Source organism: Mytilus edulis, chromosome 11 (assembly GCF_963676685.1).
Source record: "Mytilus edulis chromosome 11, xbMytEdul2.2, whole genome shotgun sequence".
Lineage (NCBI taxonomy): Eukaryota > Metazoa > Mollusca > Bivalvia > Mytilida > Mytilidae > Mytilus > Mytilus edulis.
This window is the reverse complement of record NC_092354.1, coordinates 46,608,138-46,624,602: the sequence shown is the minus strand read 5'-3', so window position 1 is coordinate 46,624,602 and position 16,465 is coordinate 46,608,138. Positions and strand designations below refer to the sequence as shown.

At 32.5% G+C, this 16,465-nt stretch overlaps 1 protein-coding gene across 1 annotated transcript in view; it reads left to right on the top strand.

Annotated features, from left to right (window-relative positions):
• The window catches only part of LOC139495719 (hepatoma-derived growth factor-related protein 2-like), a 29,970-nt gene extending 20,299 nt beyond the window's left edge, over positions 1-9,671 (top strand). Inside the window, exons 18-20 of the mRNA XM_071284049.1 lie at positions 1,730-1,808; positions 3,417-4,195; positions 4,843-9,671. Coding sequence (XP_071140150.1) covers positions 1,730-1,808; positions 3,417-4,195; positions 4,843-5,115 — 1,131 coding nt within the window. The 3' untranslated portion in view covers positions 5,116-9,671. The remainder of the gene's footprint in view (positions 1-1,729; positions 1,809-3,416; positions 4,196-4,842) is intronic.
• Positions 9,672-16,465: the final 6,794 nt, after the last annotated feature.

Genomic DNA, 16,465 nt, shown 5'->3' with positions numbered 1-16,465 from the left:
AAGACAGATATTCAACCATGTGTCCAAACAAAGTTTTGAAAATACTTGCTTGGTTGAAAAACAATTTACTAGTTGGGGTCATCTGACCAGTGGGTAATTTTTGAGACTGTATTTATAATATGTTTTGTGGACAGAACCACTGAGTTTTTTGCATAAAACGAAATTGCTGACCTGTGTTAAGGTGTAATACCACCAAATCATGGTACGTCACATCCGGTTGTATACGAAAGTAGGACGAAAAAATATTCCCTTGAATTTGACAGTTGTAGGTAATTAAACCTACATTTTATTGGAGTAAATACATTTCTGTGTCATAAACATTTGTCTTGGGTATTTCAAAACACCATTATTTTTTTATTTGGGATTTCTTTAGAAAATTTTGTAATCTTGAGGTTACATGGTGACTAAACCTTGTACACAGATAAAATAAGGGGAGAAATTTGATTGGTTAACTTCCACTGATGGTTATTTTCTTATATGCAATGAAATGTTAAGTGAATTTTTTTCTATAGTACTTGACAGGATAAAACTTTTCTCATGCCAAGTATTTCTTTCTTTGAAACAAGGATAAATTCTGCACATTTTTTTGAAAAGTGCAAATTTAACAAAGACTAATAGGGGAAAATCAATGGTGGTATTACACCTTAAGAAAGAGCCATATCTCTTGCATGTTAAAGACTCTCTTGTAGATTTCGAAAAAAGAGCAGGCTAATGCCGCTACAAGGCAGCACTCGCACCTGCAAAGTGGAAAGGGATTAATATAAGTTGCAAAACTTGTTTGCCAATCCACTATAAATAAATATGTTTAAACTAAACTAAATTTAGCATTCATTGATGGATCAACAAACAACCTTCAACAGTGAGCAAAACCCACACTATCATTGTAAAGTATGTTCCGAGTGATATTATATGGTAAATTATTAATACAGTCTAGGATTACTGATTTTCTTTTCAGATTTTTATGCCCCACCTACGATAGTAGAGGCATTATGTTTTCTGGTCTGTGCCTCCGTTCGTCCGTCCGTCGGCTTCAGGTTAAAGTTTTTGGTCAAGGTAGTTTTTGAAGAAGTTGAAGTCCAATCAACTTGAAACTTAGTACACTTGTTCCCCATGATATGATCTTTGTAATTTTAATGCCAAATTATAGTTTTGACCCAAATTTCATGGTCCACTGAACATAGAAAATGATAGTGCAAAGTTCAGGTTAAAGTTTTTGGTCAAGGTAGTTTTTGATGAAGTTAAAGTTACATCAACTTGAAACTTAGTACACATGTTCCCTATGATATGATCTTTCTAATTTTAATTCCAAATTAAAGTTTTGACCCAAATTTCACGGTCCACTGAACATAGAAAATGATAGTGCGAGTGGGGCATTAGTGTACTATGGACACATTCTTGTTTAAATGTAATCTTTTCCTTAGTTTTTTCTGGCTAACATTTAGGAGCTATAGAAAATTGCTTAATTTTGTGCATAAGGTAAATCAAATATAGTTTCCTGTCTCCATACCAAACCTAAATATTCAGGAATTTTTTATTTTTTTTTCAAAAAGGTTTTTTGTCAGCCTCCATGAACTACTGACACTATTTGTATCTGTCTTTAGGCAGGAAACATGGATATATATTTTGTTTGGCTGGAAATAAATCGTTTGTTCAGAAAGATTATGCATTTCATCATCGTCTGATCATTATAAGATTTATTAACCTATATTCATTGTAATGTTTATTTTAGATAAAAGAGAAGCATAAAGATGTTAACTTGGAAAAAAAGAAAAGAGAAAATAAAGAAAACGAGATACAACAGACCTCAGGTATATATGCTTGTTTTTTTTTTATTGATAACAGGTAAAGTGTCATATCAGAGGAGCATTTTGTTTTCTTGGTTGTGCTTCTATTTGTTTGTCTGTTTGTCTCTCTGTTGTATACATCCTGTCACATTCAGTCATGGTTCATTGACTTATTCTCTCTTTCATTTTTTGCTGGGGTGTTTTGTATATATGTGAATTTTTGTGTTTCTTTGGTTCTTATAATGTGAAAAGTAAAATCACAAAAATACTGAACTCAGAGGAAAATCAATTCGGAAAGTCCATAATCACATGGCAAAATCAAATAACAAAACGCATCAAAAAGGACTGTACTTTAAAAGATCCTGTCAGTATGATATTGTTCTATTACACATGTATGTCATTATGATATATTTCTATTATCATGATTATGAATTAGAAAATACGTTGAACCACAAACATCAAAATTATTCAATCGCGTTGTGGAATGAACTATTTGTGGATTCTTATAAATTCTATATAATTTTTGGACTATTTTACATCTCGGTCTATTTCTGAAATTACTTCTTACATACTTTTGATTTTTTAACCCTGTATACTAACATTGCCCATGTGAAATTTTAAAATTGTATATACATTGACTGTCAAATATATGTGACATATAAAATTTTCTGACGTCAGACAATCAAAGTTTGTAGATACATGTTTTTGTGTTCTGTTAAATTATTCCTCTTAAAATTGTTACATGATGATGATTGCTGTACCCATATTTTTACTATTATATTTATTATGTCTATTTAGTTCACGCATCATTATAAATATAAAGGATTTTGAAAGGTTTAGCACTATAAAACCAGATTTAATTCACTGTTTTCTGCATTTGAAAATGCCTGTACCAAGCCAGGAATATGACAGTTCTTGTCCATTCGTTTTTGATGTGTTTTTGTCATTTGATTTTTGCCATGTCATTATGAACTTTAAGATTAGATTTTCCTCTGAGTTCAGTATTTTTGTGATTTTACTTTTTGCATAGTTTTCTTGTTAAAATATTGCTATTTCAATTTAATCATATGCACAGTCTGCATCTTATGCCACTAGTCTGATGCCCTGGACTAGTAAAATTTTATTTGGACTAGCAAGTATTGGCAAAACTTTGTTTAAGCACATAAGCAAAATGGCGGAGTATTGGCCTTCAGACTAGTAGTTGGAAAAGTTTTTGGTGCAGACTTTATGCATTTTCCTATCAAAATTACAGGTGTGCAAGAATGGAACACCTTTATTTAGTTTATCATTTAGAAAATCTCATTCACAACAATCAGAAAAATCAGTAGCCTCAAAAGAGCAGAAATCTCCTGAATACTTGGAATTTAGGTGAATCATTATAACATAAGCTTGGTTCATCCAGTTATTTCATCACTGTCTGCCTGAATGTTAAATGCTTCTCCTTATTTAGTTAAAGATTGCTTTTAGTTTTTGGTGTAGTTTAGTTGCTGTCTCATTGACATTAAAGGCTATAGGGTACAAACATATTTCCAAACTAATCAATATACACAAATTGAATTTTATGTTACTTCACAGATAAGAGTTATTTATCCATACTTTTACTCTAACTTTCATTGATTCGATTGTTTTCAGAAAATGGACCAATAGAAGATGTTAACGTTTCATTGAATTTAGATTCTACGATGGAAACAAGTGTTTTAGATCAAACGGTTATCAATAATGATAAATCCGATGATAAAACTGACAATGTAGACAATAAGCAGGACACCGTAGATTCGGCAAATATACCAAATAATAAATTACCAAATCGGACTGCTGAGAGTCACCCAGAATGGCCTTCACTGCCAAGTCTACAGAGCGATACGCAAATCCCTGGTTTAGGAGAGACACAAATACCTGGACTTGGTGACTTGGATCAATTAGATTTAAAGAAAAGTGAAAATGAACAGTCTGATCAAGACACAAAAATGGAAGATAAGGCCTCAGAAAAAGAGGTCAAAACTGGTGAAAAAGAGTCTGAGAAACCGGTTAAAACTGGTGAGACTGACTCCGAGAAACAAGATACCGAAGATGAGGACAATGAAGTGGATATGACCAACGAGGAGTTGGAAATCATCAAAAATTTCCATGGCAATTCTAAAACGGATTCTAATGTGAAAGTGACTAGTAATGATACTGACTATAATCCTTTTTCTTCTGGGAATAATTCCCAGGAAGAGGAGGGTAATAATTCCAAGGGAGGTGATGGAGATCATTCCAAGGGAGGTAATAAATCCCAGGAAGAAGACATGGATGTAGATAATGAAGCCGGGGACGATTTATCCAAGTCATTACAGCAAGCTGCACAGGAAGTGGCCAAGTATGAAGCACAACCGGAATTTGTGGATGATGTTGAGGACAATGAAGATCAGGTACTACTTCTTGTCTGCTAGATTGAAAATAAGTAAAAAGAATGTCATATCTTTGTGATATTTTTTGACAATTTTCAGATCATAGATGGGCAATTGGAAAAATAAAATTGAATGGACCATGAGAGTTAATTTTAGCTGCTAAATTTACACATGCCCTATTTCAAATAAAGGCAACAGTAGTATACCGCTGTTAAAAAAGTCATAAAAAACAAATCCAGATAACAAACTAAATTCGAGGGAAATACATCAATTATAAGAAGAAAACAACGGAACAACAGATACACTGAAGTGCAAAAGAAACCAATAAAGATACAATGCACCGTACAAAGAAACAAACTATTATATAACAACTGAAACATTCCTGACTTGGAACAGTACATTTCATGAAGGAAAAAAATCAATGGGTTGAACCTGGTTTTATGGCTAGCCAAACCACCTGCTTTTATCAATGTCAAAAATACCACTAAAATGACAACATAAAGTGACAGGAATACAGGACAAATAAACACTCAGGACAGAGAAATACATAAATCAAGTTATGTTAATACTTTATGAACTCCCAGTCAGTACATGTGCAAATTATTCTGTTGCATAATACCATAAAAAAAGTTTGTTTAGGTAATAAATACTCTTATATTTCTTTTCAGGAAAGAATAGACTTAGATGCGAGAATTAAAGCCATAATAGAAAGTCAGGATTCCTTTTCTGCTGTAGCAGCCTATGATCCTGAACAGGAGGTTTTTGACAAGGACTCGTCACCCATCAAACCAGTAAAAGAAGAGGAAGAGCCCAAACCTGTCCCCGCCCCCGTACCTGCCCCTGTACCGCCTCCTGTAGCTGTACTGGAATCCCCACATCACGAGTCTGAGTCAGACGGAGTAATGTCAGATGATGAACTGCATAATTTACTTGGAGTGTAGTAGTAAATGATTATAAGACTTTTGATTGGATAAAAATAAGATATGTGCAGTAAATAATTGGAGAAAGCTGATATGGTATGGTGTTTGTCATCATGAACTTAATATTCAGCAGTGAATAATATAAGGAGGATGATAGACAATGACAGAAAAGGATAAAACATGATAGATCTCATTGGTGGATAATTTTAGTGCTTATTGCTGATTGGTGGGAATTTTCTTGAATGTATTAGATTGTGTGTGATGAAAGAGATATTTTTTTTTAAATTACTTGAAGTTTTACAACTTTGTTACTGATTTGAAAAATATAAAATGATCTGAATAATCCAAATGGTGCAAATGGATTTAGATAAGAAAACCATTAATTAATTGTCTGTCATGTCTGTATACTTTATCTGTTGTATATTGAGGGGATTAAATCGTTAAACAAATGCCATTATTTTAAAATATCAACAATAATGATTCCAGCATGATGAATTGTGGGAGGAGAATGTGATGAATGCGAATAACAGTTGTCAATAATCATGATAATGGACCAAATCAAAGCTTTCATAATTCTTCCATTGTGTTCAAAATTTTAAGGCGTTAAATGATAGTGAAAATGAGAAAATCAATTGATTAAGTGATTAGTGTTGTTTAAGAAATTGTTAAAGTATAGATATGTATGTGTGTGTGTGTGTGTGTTCAATTAATTGTATTTAGAAATAGACATATATCTTGCTGTATGACTACCACTGGGATGATGTTTATTTTTATGTGAGCAAGCCTTTTATATAAGTATTTTCTATCCAGTCTCTTGTCTGTTTGTTACACTCATGCGTCTCAATACTGTAATGTATTGTAACCTTTAGAACTAACTGTATGCAGTTCTTTTATAATGTTTATGATTCCATGGCTACATAAATGGAAACAGGATTCACAAGCCTTTTATATTGTAAGTACTATCCATTCCAATGGGCTACACTCCTGCTACTCAATAATATATTATGACCTTAAGAACCAGGAGTTATTAGTTTGTTCTTTCATTACTTATGATTCCCTGTCTACATTAATTGAAAGGTGTGTCACAAGCCCTTTATATTGTAAGTAATATCCATTCCAATGGGCTACACCCCTGCTACTCAATAATATATTATGACCTTAAGAACCAGGAGTTGGTAGTTTGTTCTTTCATTACTTGTGATTCCCTGTCTACATTAATTGAAAGGGGTGTTACAAGCCCTTTATATTTTAAGTTCTATCCAGTCACATGGACTACTCTCCTGCTACTCAATAATATATTATGACCTTTAGAACTGGGATTTGGTAGTTTGTTCTTTCATTACTTATGATTCCCTGTCTACATTAATTGAAAGGGGTGTTACAAGCCCTTTATATTTTAAGTTCTATCCAGTCACATGGACTACTCTCCTGCTACTCAATAATATATTATGACCTTTAGAACTGGGATTTGGTAGTTCTTTTTATTTATTATCTATGATTAACTGGGTACATTACTGTTCTTCTATTACTAAGTTCAAAATACAAATGAATTTTATCTGTAAGACGATCAATGATAATCTTGCCGTAACAACCATCTGTGGTTATATCCGTATCAGTTATGGTATGAAAAGCTTACTCAAACCCCTTTCCTGTATGACGTCACATCATCGATATCAAGACACTGTTGCAAAGAATATTTCATAACTATAATCTGAATGTTGCTAGAAAAACATCTTCTGGAGGGATATGATGATGTATATGATATGGCTTTTCCAATATGGGACCAGTATCAACTGTCAACTAATGTAATCCCTGGAGTAGAGCTCTTGGGATGGTAATGGTGTCTTGGTTGATATGGATTTGATATTGAAAATGCCATATAGTTCTCTATTTAACAAGTTGTGTAAAACCCTGCTGAACAGTGTAGTTATTGCCCTTGGACAAATAAAATATGTGCTTTGTGGGAGACATTGGAAATCTATTCCTGTTTTTTACTTTAAATTGTCCTAGATATCTATACAAATTTAAAATATTGAGCTATTAACTATAATAATGAATTTTATTTGCATGCCTAACTCATCTTGAGGTGATTTATGGATCTTTTTGTTATTATGTATTTAAATTGTGTAAGTGGAGATGATTTGTAAATCTAAGAAAATAACTTTATTGATGAGGGTGTGTGATTGAGTTTCTTATCAATTTAATTTTTTGTTTAGAAGGTTTCATACATAACAATTATATTGCATTTTTGTGAATAACTTTGTAAATTGAGCATAGAGTGTCATACCATTAGCACAATATATTGACCATAGGACGTCTTTGCTTCAAGTTACTTAACAATTTGTGCTTGCTTACAAAATCGCCTCATTAATTAGAATGTGATGTGTCTGAGAGTAAATACTATTGCTTTTATCAGAAGTTAGATAGCAAAATGGTTAGATATTCACCCATTTGTACATAACCATTTTATTAAAGCTAATTTCTTAATGCATGTAGAGCAGAACTTTGGTTAGCTTGCTTTCTTTGTGTATTGTATAATTTTAATTGGGATAACGTCCAATCATATTAAAATTCTGTAAATTCAGATATTATTGCCAAAATGCGACAGGGTTATAATCGCATTAATTAAAACTCGATTTTTTTCATTTTTTTTACATCAATCAAACAGGATATTTCTGAATATCACAAAAATTAAAATCACATTTTAGTCAAAAGACAAAATCGCAATAATAAATGCACACAATGATTTCTGAATTTACAGTATTATACATACAGGTTTGACTATTCCTATATATTAAAATGGTTTAAAGATATCAATCTCAATTCCAAAACTTTGGTAAACGTTAATTTAAACAAAGCAAGCAAGTCAACCAAAGTTTTACTCTACAAGCATTAGAAAATTAGCATTATTTTTATTACCTGTATGACTGTACATTTGATAGTAAATAGTGTTTTAAGGAATACAGTTCATAGGACTGTTTCATTCAAATTGATCTTGATTAATTTTCTATAGAAAAAAATATCTTTGCTTTCCTTATTTTAATTATGAAGTACACAAGTGATGTACCTCTCATTAAAACAAACAAACTTATGAATGAAATTCAAAATCATTTTCTTATAAAATTTCTCATGATTAAAAAACAATCTTTTTTAATTTTAAGACTATTTTCATTAGATAAATCATATATACTGTTTTTCATTTAAAAGAAAATTTAATGTAAACCAGTGAATTCGCCTTTTCAGAAACTAGAGGGCTATGGGTAATCTCATTGTTCATACACCAAAATGAAAATAATGTAACGTCATTGGTTGAATTTCAATTTTTTAGAATGTTTTAACCAATCGCAACGTTTTGGTGTACTCTTTTGAATATATTACCCAGAATGCATTAGATTCTGAAACAGTGAATTACATATTTGCATGAGCATTTGCTATTGTCAGTAAAAATGTGTATTGTTCTTTAATGGTCAATAGAAATCCAAAATGGCAGAACACTTCCATATAACCTGATCGAGAGTGATGAATTCTGCATGTATCGTATACTGTAGAAACATTAATTTTCGTGAGGTTAAAATTTCGTGGTTTTGTATCTACATAAGTTTTCATGGGATTTAATTTCGTGGTTTCCATTAAATGAAAGTGAAAGTATATGGAGGTTAAATACTCATGGGGTTTTTAATTTCGTGGATATGTTCTTTCCACGAAATAAAAGAAATTAAATCCTCCACGAAAATTTCTGCTTTTACAGTATTCTCTATATGAAATATTGATAATAACAGTGTCCAAATGTTTATATATTAAATGTACTCTAAAGAGTTGGTCACAAATATAACTGCCATAGAATGTCTATTATATATATGTGAAATGATTGCTAGCAGATCATTAAAGTTCAAACCTCTTAAAGGAAGGAACGAATTTGATACAACTTAAAAATCTTTAAAAGCTAAATTCTTTCAGCAACAAAATCACAATAATTCTTCTGTGTTATCAACTTTCATCTGTTTATTATCCTAGTGACTTTGTTATCATGTTTCATCTGATGTTTGATAATGAACCTCTGCAACGTAAAATGTAGACTAAACTTATCATGTTTCAACAATATATACAACAGCCCGGGTGGATTTTGCTTTTTCCACCGACCCACTGTGGGCAGTCCACCCGTACCCACCCTAGCTATAATCTCTTATTTTGTAAAAATAGTGATTACAAATGCTTATCTGCTTTTTTCAATTGACTGTCCTTGCCAGTCTCTTGATTAAACAAAAGAAATTGCATGCCCACTCCTATGGGTGGGCAGAGTGGACAAACTAGAAATTTTGCCCACCCGGTGCCCACTCCCACTGTGGACGGGTGGACAAAGCAAAATCCCCCCTGAGCTGTAGTATATACACATCTGTTTTGTGATTCTAAAATTTAAAAGTTTTGTATGACTGGCTGTATCATAATCATAAGGACGAATGTATGTGAATGTGAACTGGTTGTAGATCATATTGCTGTATATTATTATCTGTGTCAGTCAGTGACGTTGTATTTGTAGATGTTGATGAAATAAAGTCGCATCTTTTTAAAAGTCAAAATTAGTCTCATAGTCTTATTACAATATGCAAAAAAGTCACCAATTACAAAAGACCAAATAAATATGCCCTGTCTATAATGGTTTCACTGTTTATCCTTCTATCCTTTCATCTGTTTGTCTGACAGATATTTATCTACAGAATATAAAGACACCATGCTTGGAACCTGGCAATGATTTGAGTTTATGTGAGCACTTTTTAGCTCACCTGGCCCGAGGGGCCATGTGAGCTTTTCCCATAACTTGGTGTCTGTCGTCTGGCGTCGTCGTCCGTCATTGTTAACTTTTACAAAAGTCTTCTCCTCTGAAACTACTGAGCCAAATTAAACCAAACTTGGCCACAATCATCATTGGGGTTTTTAGTTTAAGGCGTGAACCAGCCAACCAACCAAGATGGCCGCCATGGCTAAAAATAGAACATAGGGGTAAAATGCAGGTTTTGGCTTATAACTCAAAAACCAAAGCATTTAGAGCAAATCAGACATGGGGGGGGGGGGTAAATTGTTTATCAGGTCAAGATCTATCTGCCCTGAAATTTTCAGATGAATCAGACAACCGGTTGTTGGGTTGCTGCCCCTGAATTGGTAATTTTAAGGAAATTTTGCTGTTTTTGGTTATTGTCTTGAATATTATTATAGATAGAGATAAACTGTAAACAGCAATAATGTTCAGCAAAGAAAGATCCACAAATAAGTCAACATGACCAAAAAGGTCAGTTGACCCCTTAAGTAGTTATTGCCCTTTATATTCAATTTTTAATAATTTTGTAGATTTTTGTAAATTTTAACAAAGTGTCTCTGTAACTAAGGGACCAAATTCATTATAAATTGAGATAATTGTAAGAAGCAAGAATGTTCAGTAAATTAAGATCTACAAACACATCACCATCACCAAACACAATTTTGTCATGAATACATCTGTGTCCTTTGTTTAATATGCACATAGACCAAGGTGAGCGACACTAAGAGCCTCTAGTTATATCTTTCAGATAACTGTTTTCTATTTGCTGGTACTCTGAAATTTTTAATATAATGATTTCCCTGTGAAAGAAATTTCCCTTCTAAGCTCACCTGGCCTGATGGCCGTTGTTAACTTTTTACATTTTGAACTTCTTCTAGAGAACCACTGAATGGAATGAAACCAAACATAGCATGAATGTCCCTTATGAGGTGGTGACCAAATGTTGTTACTTTGTCAAGGATCAAACATCCAAGATTGCCACCAGCGGGGGACTTAATTTAACATAGGGTCCGAGACCACAATTGTCGTCCCTTGATTTTCGTTGTTCACGAATATAGTCCCTAGTGTTTACAGTGGGTTACTTGCCATTAATTTTTATAACCCTTTTAAATTTATTTCTCCATGTTTAATACCTCAAATTGCCAGTTAAGGGTGGGGTGGGGGGGGTGGGGGGGGGGGGGGGGTGGTGAAGTTACACTAAAAAAATTTGGGTCCAGAATTTTAAAGGAAAGTAGTGATTTGGTCCTGGTGAAAAAGGTTGGAAATTAGCACTTCGGAAGCTGTCAAAAGATTTCAAGACGCCCTAAACATAAAATTGTCAAAATTTTGAGTTAGAGCCGATGAAGTTTTCTTTAATTTTGATATAATTTGTCCCTAAAGTAGTACAACACACTGTAAAAGTTTCTTTGAGAAAGCGCAGGTGGGATTTTTTTTATTTTCATTTATGTTCTAAAAGAAATGCACTACGAAATAATGGTGGTCTCGGACCATAGGACCCTATGGGAAATGCATACAAATGACTTCTTTTAGAGAACCACTGAATGGAATGAAACCAAACATAGCATGAATGTTCCTTATGAGGTGCTGACCAAGTGTTGTTAATTTGTCACCGATCCAACATCCAAAATGACTGGGGGACTTAGATTAACATAGGACCCTATTGGAAATACATACAAATGTCTTCATTTAGAAAACCACAGCGTGGAATGCAATATTAAACCAAATTTTATCTTTTTTTATATGATTTCAAAAGCCCAAGTAGAGTCAGGTGAGCGATACCGGCTCTGTCTGTATTCGTTCAATGATTTATTAAGGTGGAACTCTTTATATGGGATAACATATCTATACGCAGTCTATGTAATACTAGATCATATCAGTAGTCAAACCTACCGATGGGGATCTTTTCATGTCTTGATTTAGATAATGGTTGATTTATTTCGTTGGACATTTAAATTCGTGGATAAAGTCATCCACGAAAATCACGAAAATTGGTACCCCACGAATAAAAGTACATTCACAGTAGTAAAAAGTAATTTTGTAATGCATATTAAAAATGCAAACAATGCTGAAGGTCGTGTTAAATATGATATTACTTTCATCATTTCACCAATAAAGAGTTGTATGACGGTGAAGATAGAGAACGTAAATACAAGTATATAGGTATAGAGGGGAGTAGAACTCCTGACTTGATGACATAATAATGAAACGTTTAACTCCAAGAAGAAAAACGAAAATAATGTTGCCGTAGTTTGAACGATAAACCACATTAAACATTCTGCAATGTTTGTGTCATCCGGTGACAGCATAAACTATTTGTATTAAGCTTTATATTTTAGATGATAGAAAACCTGGATGATTCATACCTTGTTAACAAAAACCTTCAACTTCATACTTTATTTGGCCTTTTAAAATTTTTTTGATTCGATAATCACTGATGAGTCTTTTGTAGACGAAACACGCGTCTGGAGAAAATATAAAATATTAATCCTGGTAGCTATAATGAGTTTTCTTGTATGACGAAGTTTCTGTCTGTTGTATGTCTATTTGCTTGACCTCATGTTCATGCTTCAGTAACTTCTTGAGAGAAAAAAATATGTTTACTTTGTCAAGGGAAATACTATGGGGTACTAGTACTATACTAATCTCATTCTGTAATTGGAATCCTTACATCGTATACATGTCCTTCAGATAGAGTTCACTAGACCCCAATCTCATTTCAGGGATCAGTAATGAAGTCTGTATCTCAGATACCATAACCATCATCTTCAACTATATTTGGCAGGTTTCATTTGACCTTGACCTCAATTTCCTGGTTCATTGGACAATGTATAGTAGTTTCGTGGTTGGATTTATTTCACAGAAACTATACGGAAAAGGGACACTTTATTTGGCGTATGAAATGAATGTAAGGTGTTCATGCGCAACTAGTAGGATTTTACTTTAATACCTTGACCTCATTTTTCTGGTTGATACGACAACGTTTATTTTATGTTTTCGTCTAATTATCAGTATTGTGAGCAATAAGTCAATTATATTGAGTGTATGTAACAATTATAAGGAGTGGTTAATTGATATAAATGATAAGTTTTTGCAATTTTGTCAGTTTATCATATATCATATAAGTAGTTTGTCAGTTATATTTGGAGAAGGCAATGATTGTAAAATGCACATGTCTGTGTAGATCTGGCATAGTTTATGTGGCATATTTCCATTTCCATTCTCAATTTTATTGACTTCATTTTCACGGATTATTGGTCAAGGTCAGATTTTGTGGTTTGATCTGTTTTCCTGATATTATAAGCGATAGGTCCTCTATATTTTTGTTGTGTGGAATGATTGTTAGGTGTACCTGTATGTCAGGTAAGGTTCATCTGACTGTGACTGTTTAAAAAAAACCATTTATATTGCTTAGCTAATGAGATATACCTTTATACTTTCAACATGAATTCAATAATAAGTAAAATAAGTATCTACAAGCGGAGAAACATTTTAAAGATTAACATCTTAAAATATCCTATGTACAAATGTTCAAAAAATATTTCACTTGGTATGTATTTGAGTTAAACCTTGTAAACAATGCTTTTGGATTTTATGTTTATTAAACCCAAATCCCTGAAAGCTCAACACTTATAAGCGAAATCTATTTTTATACTCAACTTTTATTTCTAAAAATATTTATTTAAATCTCCACTTGTAATTAAATTGTTCAAAAGCAAAAAAGCAAAACTATCAAACTACGTTTTATCAATTATTTTTAATAAATGATAATGCATACCATGTAAATTCAACAGATTCAAGGAAAAATACTTATTTTTCAAATGATAAAACATATTCAAAATGTCATCTCTTATAACGAGTCGTATCAAGGGATAAAAGGTTATGAATAATTGATAATAGTTTAATCAGCAGCTCTTTTTGCAACATTTCATATCAAGACAACAGATCTCAAACAATTAACTTCTCAATGGACCTTCAATCAATTGTCTTATTTAATGGTGCTTTCTAAAAAAGTTGAACAGTTTAAAAATAATCCACCAGAGACTAACTTGACGTAGGTGGAGATTCATGTTAACAATATCATGTTTGATAATTTCTATTTTTTCATGAATTAATTACTAGACTAGTATGACACACTGTCAATGTTTGTTGAGGATTTCTATTCTATTCTGCGATATACAGTCAAACCTGCTTAAAGGGGCACTAGCTTTCAAATTCATGTTTACCGACTCTAATCAAAATCTCATATTTGATTTAAAACAATGTAAAACATTTATCCAAACTATTACAAGTCTAAAAAAAAACAACAAAAAAACAAAGGCACAGTCATTAAAATACGTAGCTTCGTTTCGTGTGTATTGAGTCTAGACACCATCTAATTATTTATCGATGTAAACATAAATATAGATATAATAGATTAAGCAAATTCGTGCTATTCTAGGTCTATTTAATTTCATATTACAGATAAAAAATAAATGTTTATCGTCGTTTTTACCTGTATTAAAATGTTTATTTGTGGATCGAATCAGTCAATCTAATGGTTAACCTTTGTTTCACTTTCAATTTTAACATTCGCTTACTTTAAATAACTTTACACATACATTTCAAGTGTTATCCATCTCAATCTAAGGGGTTACATTAAAGTTCATATGAATACAAATTCAATGAGGTCGAATTATCCACTTGCAAGTGAATAATTCATAATCAATGTTCTTTTTGCTTATTTTGACAAATTGAACCTTATTGGCTACTAAAAAGGAATTATTATTTCACTATTTGTATGTCGTTACTGATTGAGCCAAACAAAATAATATATTAGGTTTTTAATATATCTCGTAGCTAGTGCCCCTTTACGAGACCACCTGAATTAAGCATATAGAGATATGATTATGACAGAACAGGGGGTTCAACATCACTAGTAAAAAGTAAAATCACAAAAATAATGAACTCAGAGGAAAATCTAATCGTAAAGTTCATAATCACATGGCAAAATCAAATGACAAAACACATCAAAAACGAATAGACAAGACTAAGACTGTCTTATTGCTGACTTAGTATAGGCATTTTCAAATGTAAAAAAATGATGGATTAAACCTGGTTATATAGCGCTAAACCTCTCACTTTGTTGACAGTCTTTATAAGCAACACACGTCCCTGTAAATTAAATTTACCTCCCATGTAAAATACCCCAGGATGTTGTTCATTTCTTTTTTTTTTATATCTTTAAGGTCTTCCTTCCATTTGGATTTCAACCCCTCCCCCCTTTTTTTTGGAAATAATCAATGATATTTATATAAAGACCCTGCCCTTGAATGTTAGGTCACACGTTTTCTAAACCACAAGAAACAATTTAACCATATTTACGTTTTTTCTGATACTATAGCTTCTATATTAACACTGTATCCATGTATTACTCCCAAGCCTTTAAGGATTATGTACCCTTGTGTTGATTCAATGCTAAAGATATGGAAATTTTATAGAAAATCCACAGCCTTTATCTTTGTACCCTCATATTTGGCAATTTGATGACTGATAGATATAGGATTATTGCATGCAGTTCTAGCATTGATTTCCTTAAAATAAGTTTATTAATGTGGTTATTGGTTAAAAAAATAGAAATATGGACCAAATCAAGTACACCTTGTAGGGTGAAATCGACTTTAAAAGTTATATGAAGTCTATGTTTCAGAAAATTAATGACTTACCTGGATTTTGACGTGCATTTTTTCCAGTCTGCAGAAGATCGCAAAATAAACAAACACACGAGTTTCATTTGATACGGTCCACTCAGTTACACAGTTTAAATCACCTATTGTTTATAGGTGTCTATTGTCCATCTATTGTCCATTTAAATCAATACTACTCACAACATCGATTATATGAGGGGAGCTTCTCTAACGTTTTCCCAACTTAGTTTATTTTTGCACCTTCTGCAGGAATGAAAAAAAAAAATGAATGGCAAAATCAAGAAAAGTTTATAACTTTCTGAACAATAAAATGCATTTAGAATTTCATTATCTAGGCCCAGCCATGCCTTTGAACAGATGCACAGGTTTTTCTGTACTCAGAGTAAAATTGGTGTTGTAAATACGGCCATTTTAGCCAAAAGGTTATGATGAACCTTAATTGGTTCACTTGACCACCTTTTTTAATACATTTTGGTGGGTTTTTTTCCAACGAACAAAAAATATACCCCTACAGTTGTTTTGCAATTTATCAGATAAACAACGTCAAATCTGCAAATTTGCGGATGGAAACTTTTGTTCTTCCCTCTCCGGAATTCGAACGCATGCTATTGGGATATCAAGACAACTACCCAGCAACGTGGCTTTAACTCTAATATATCGTGTGATGTGTTACAAATCTAGATTCAATTGACGCGAAAACGCTTGGTCACTGTAATTAAGCTGATTATTTTCATTATTTATCTCATCTAGATTAAGGATCTCAGATCAGGACGGGTGGTTGAGAAATTGTACAATTCAAAGAGTGTTTTGTTTATTGACCATTTTACTTATTGTTATTTGTTTTGTGGGGAGGGGTAGGTTCGTTGTTTAGATG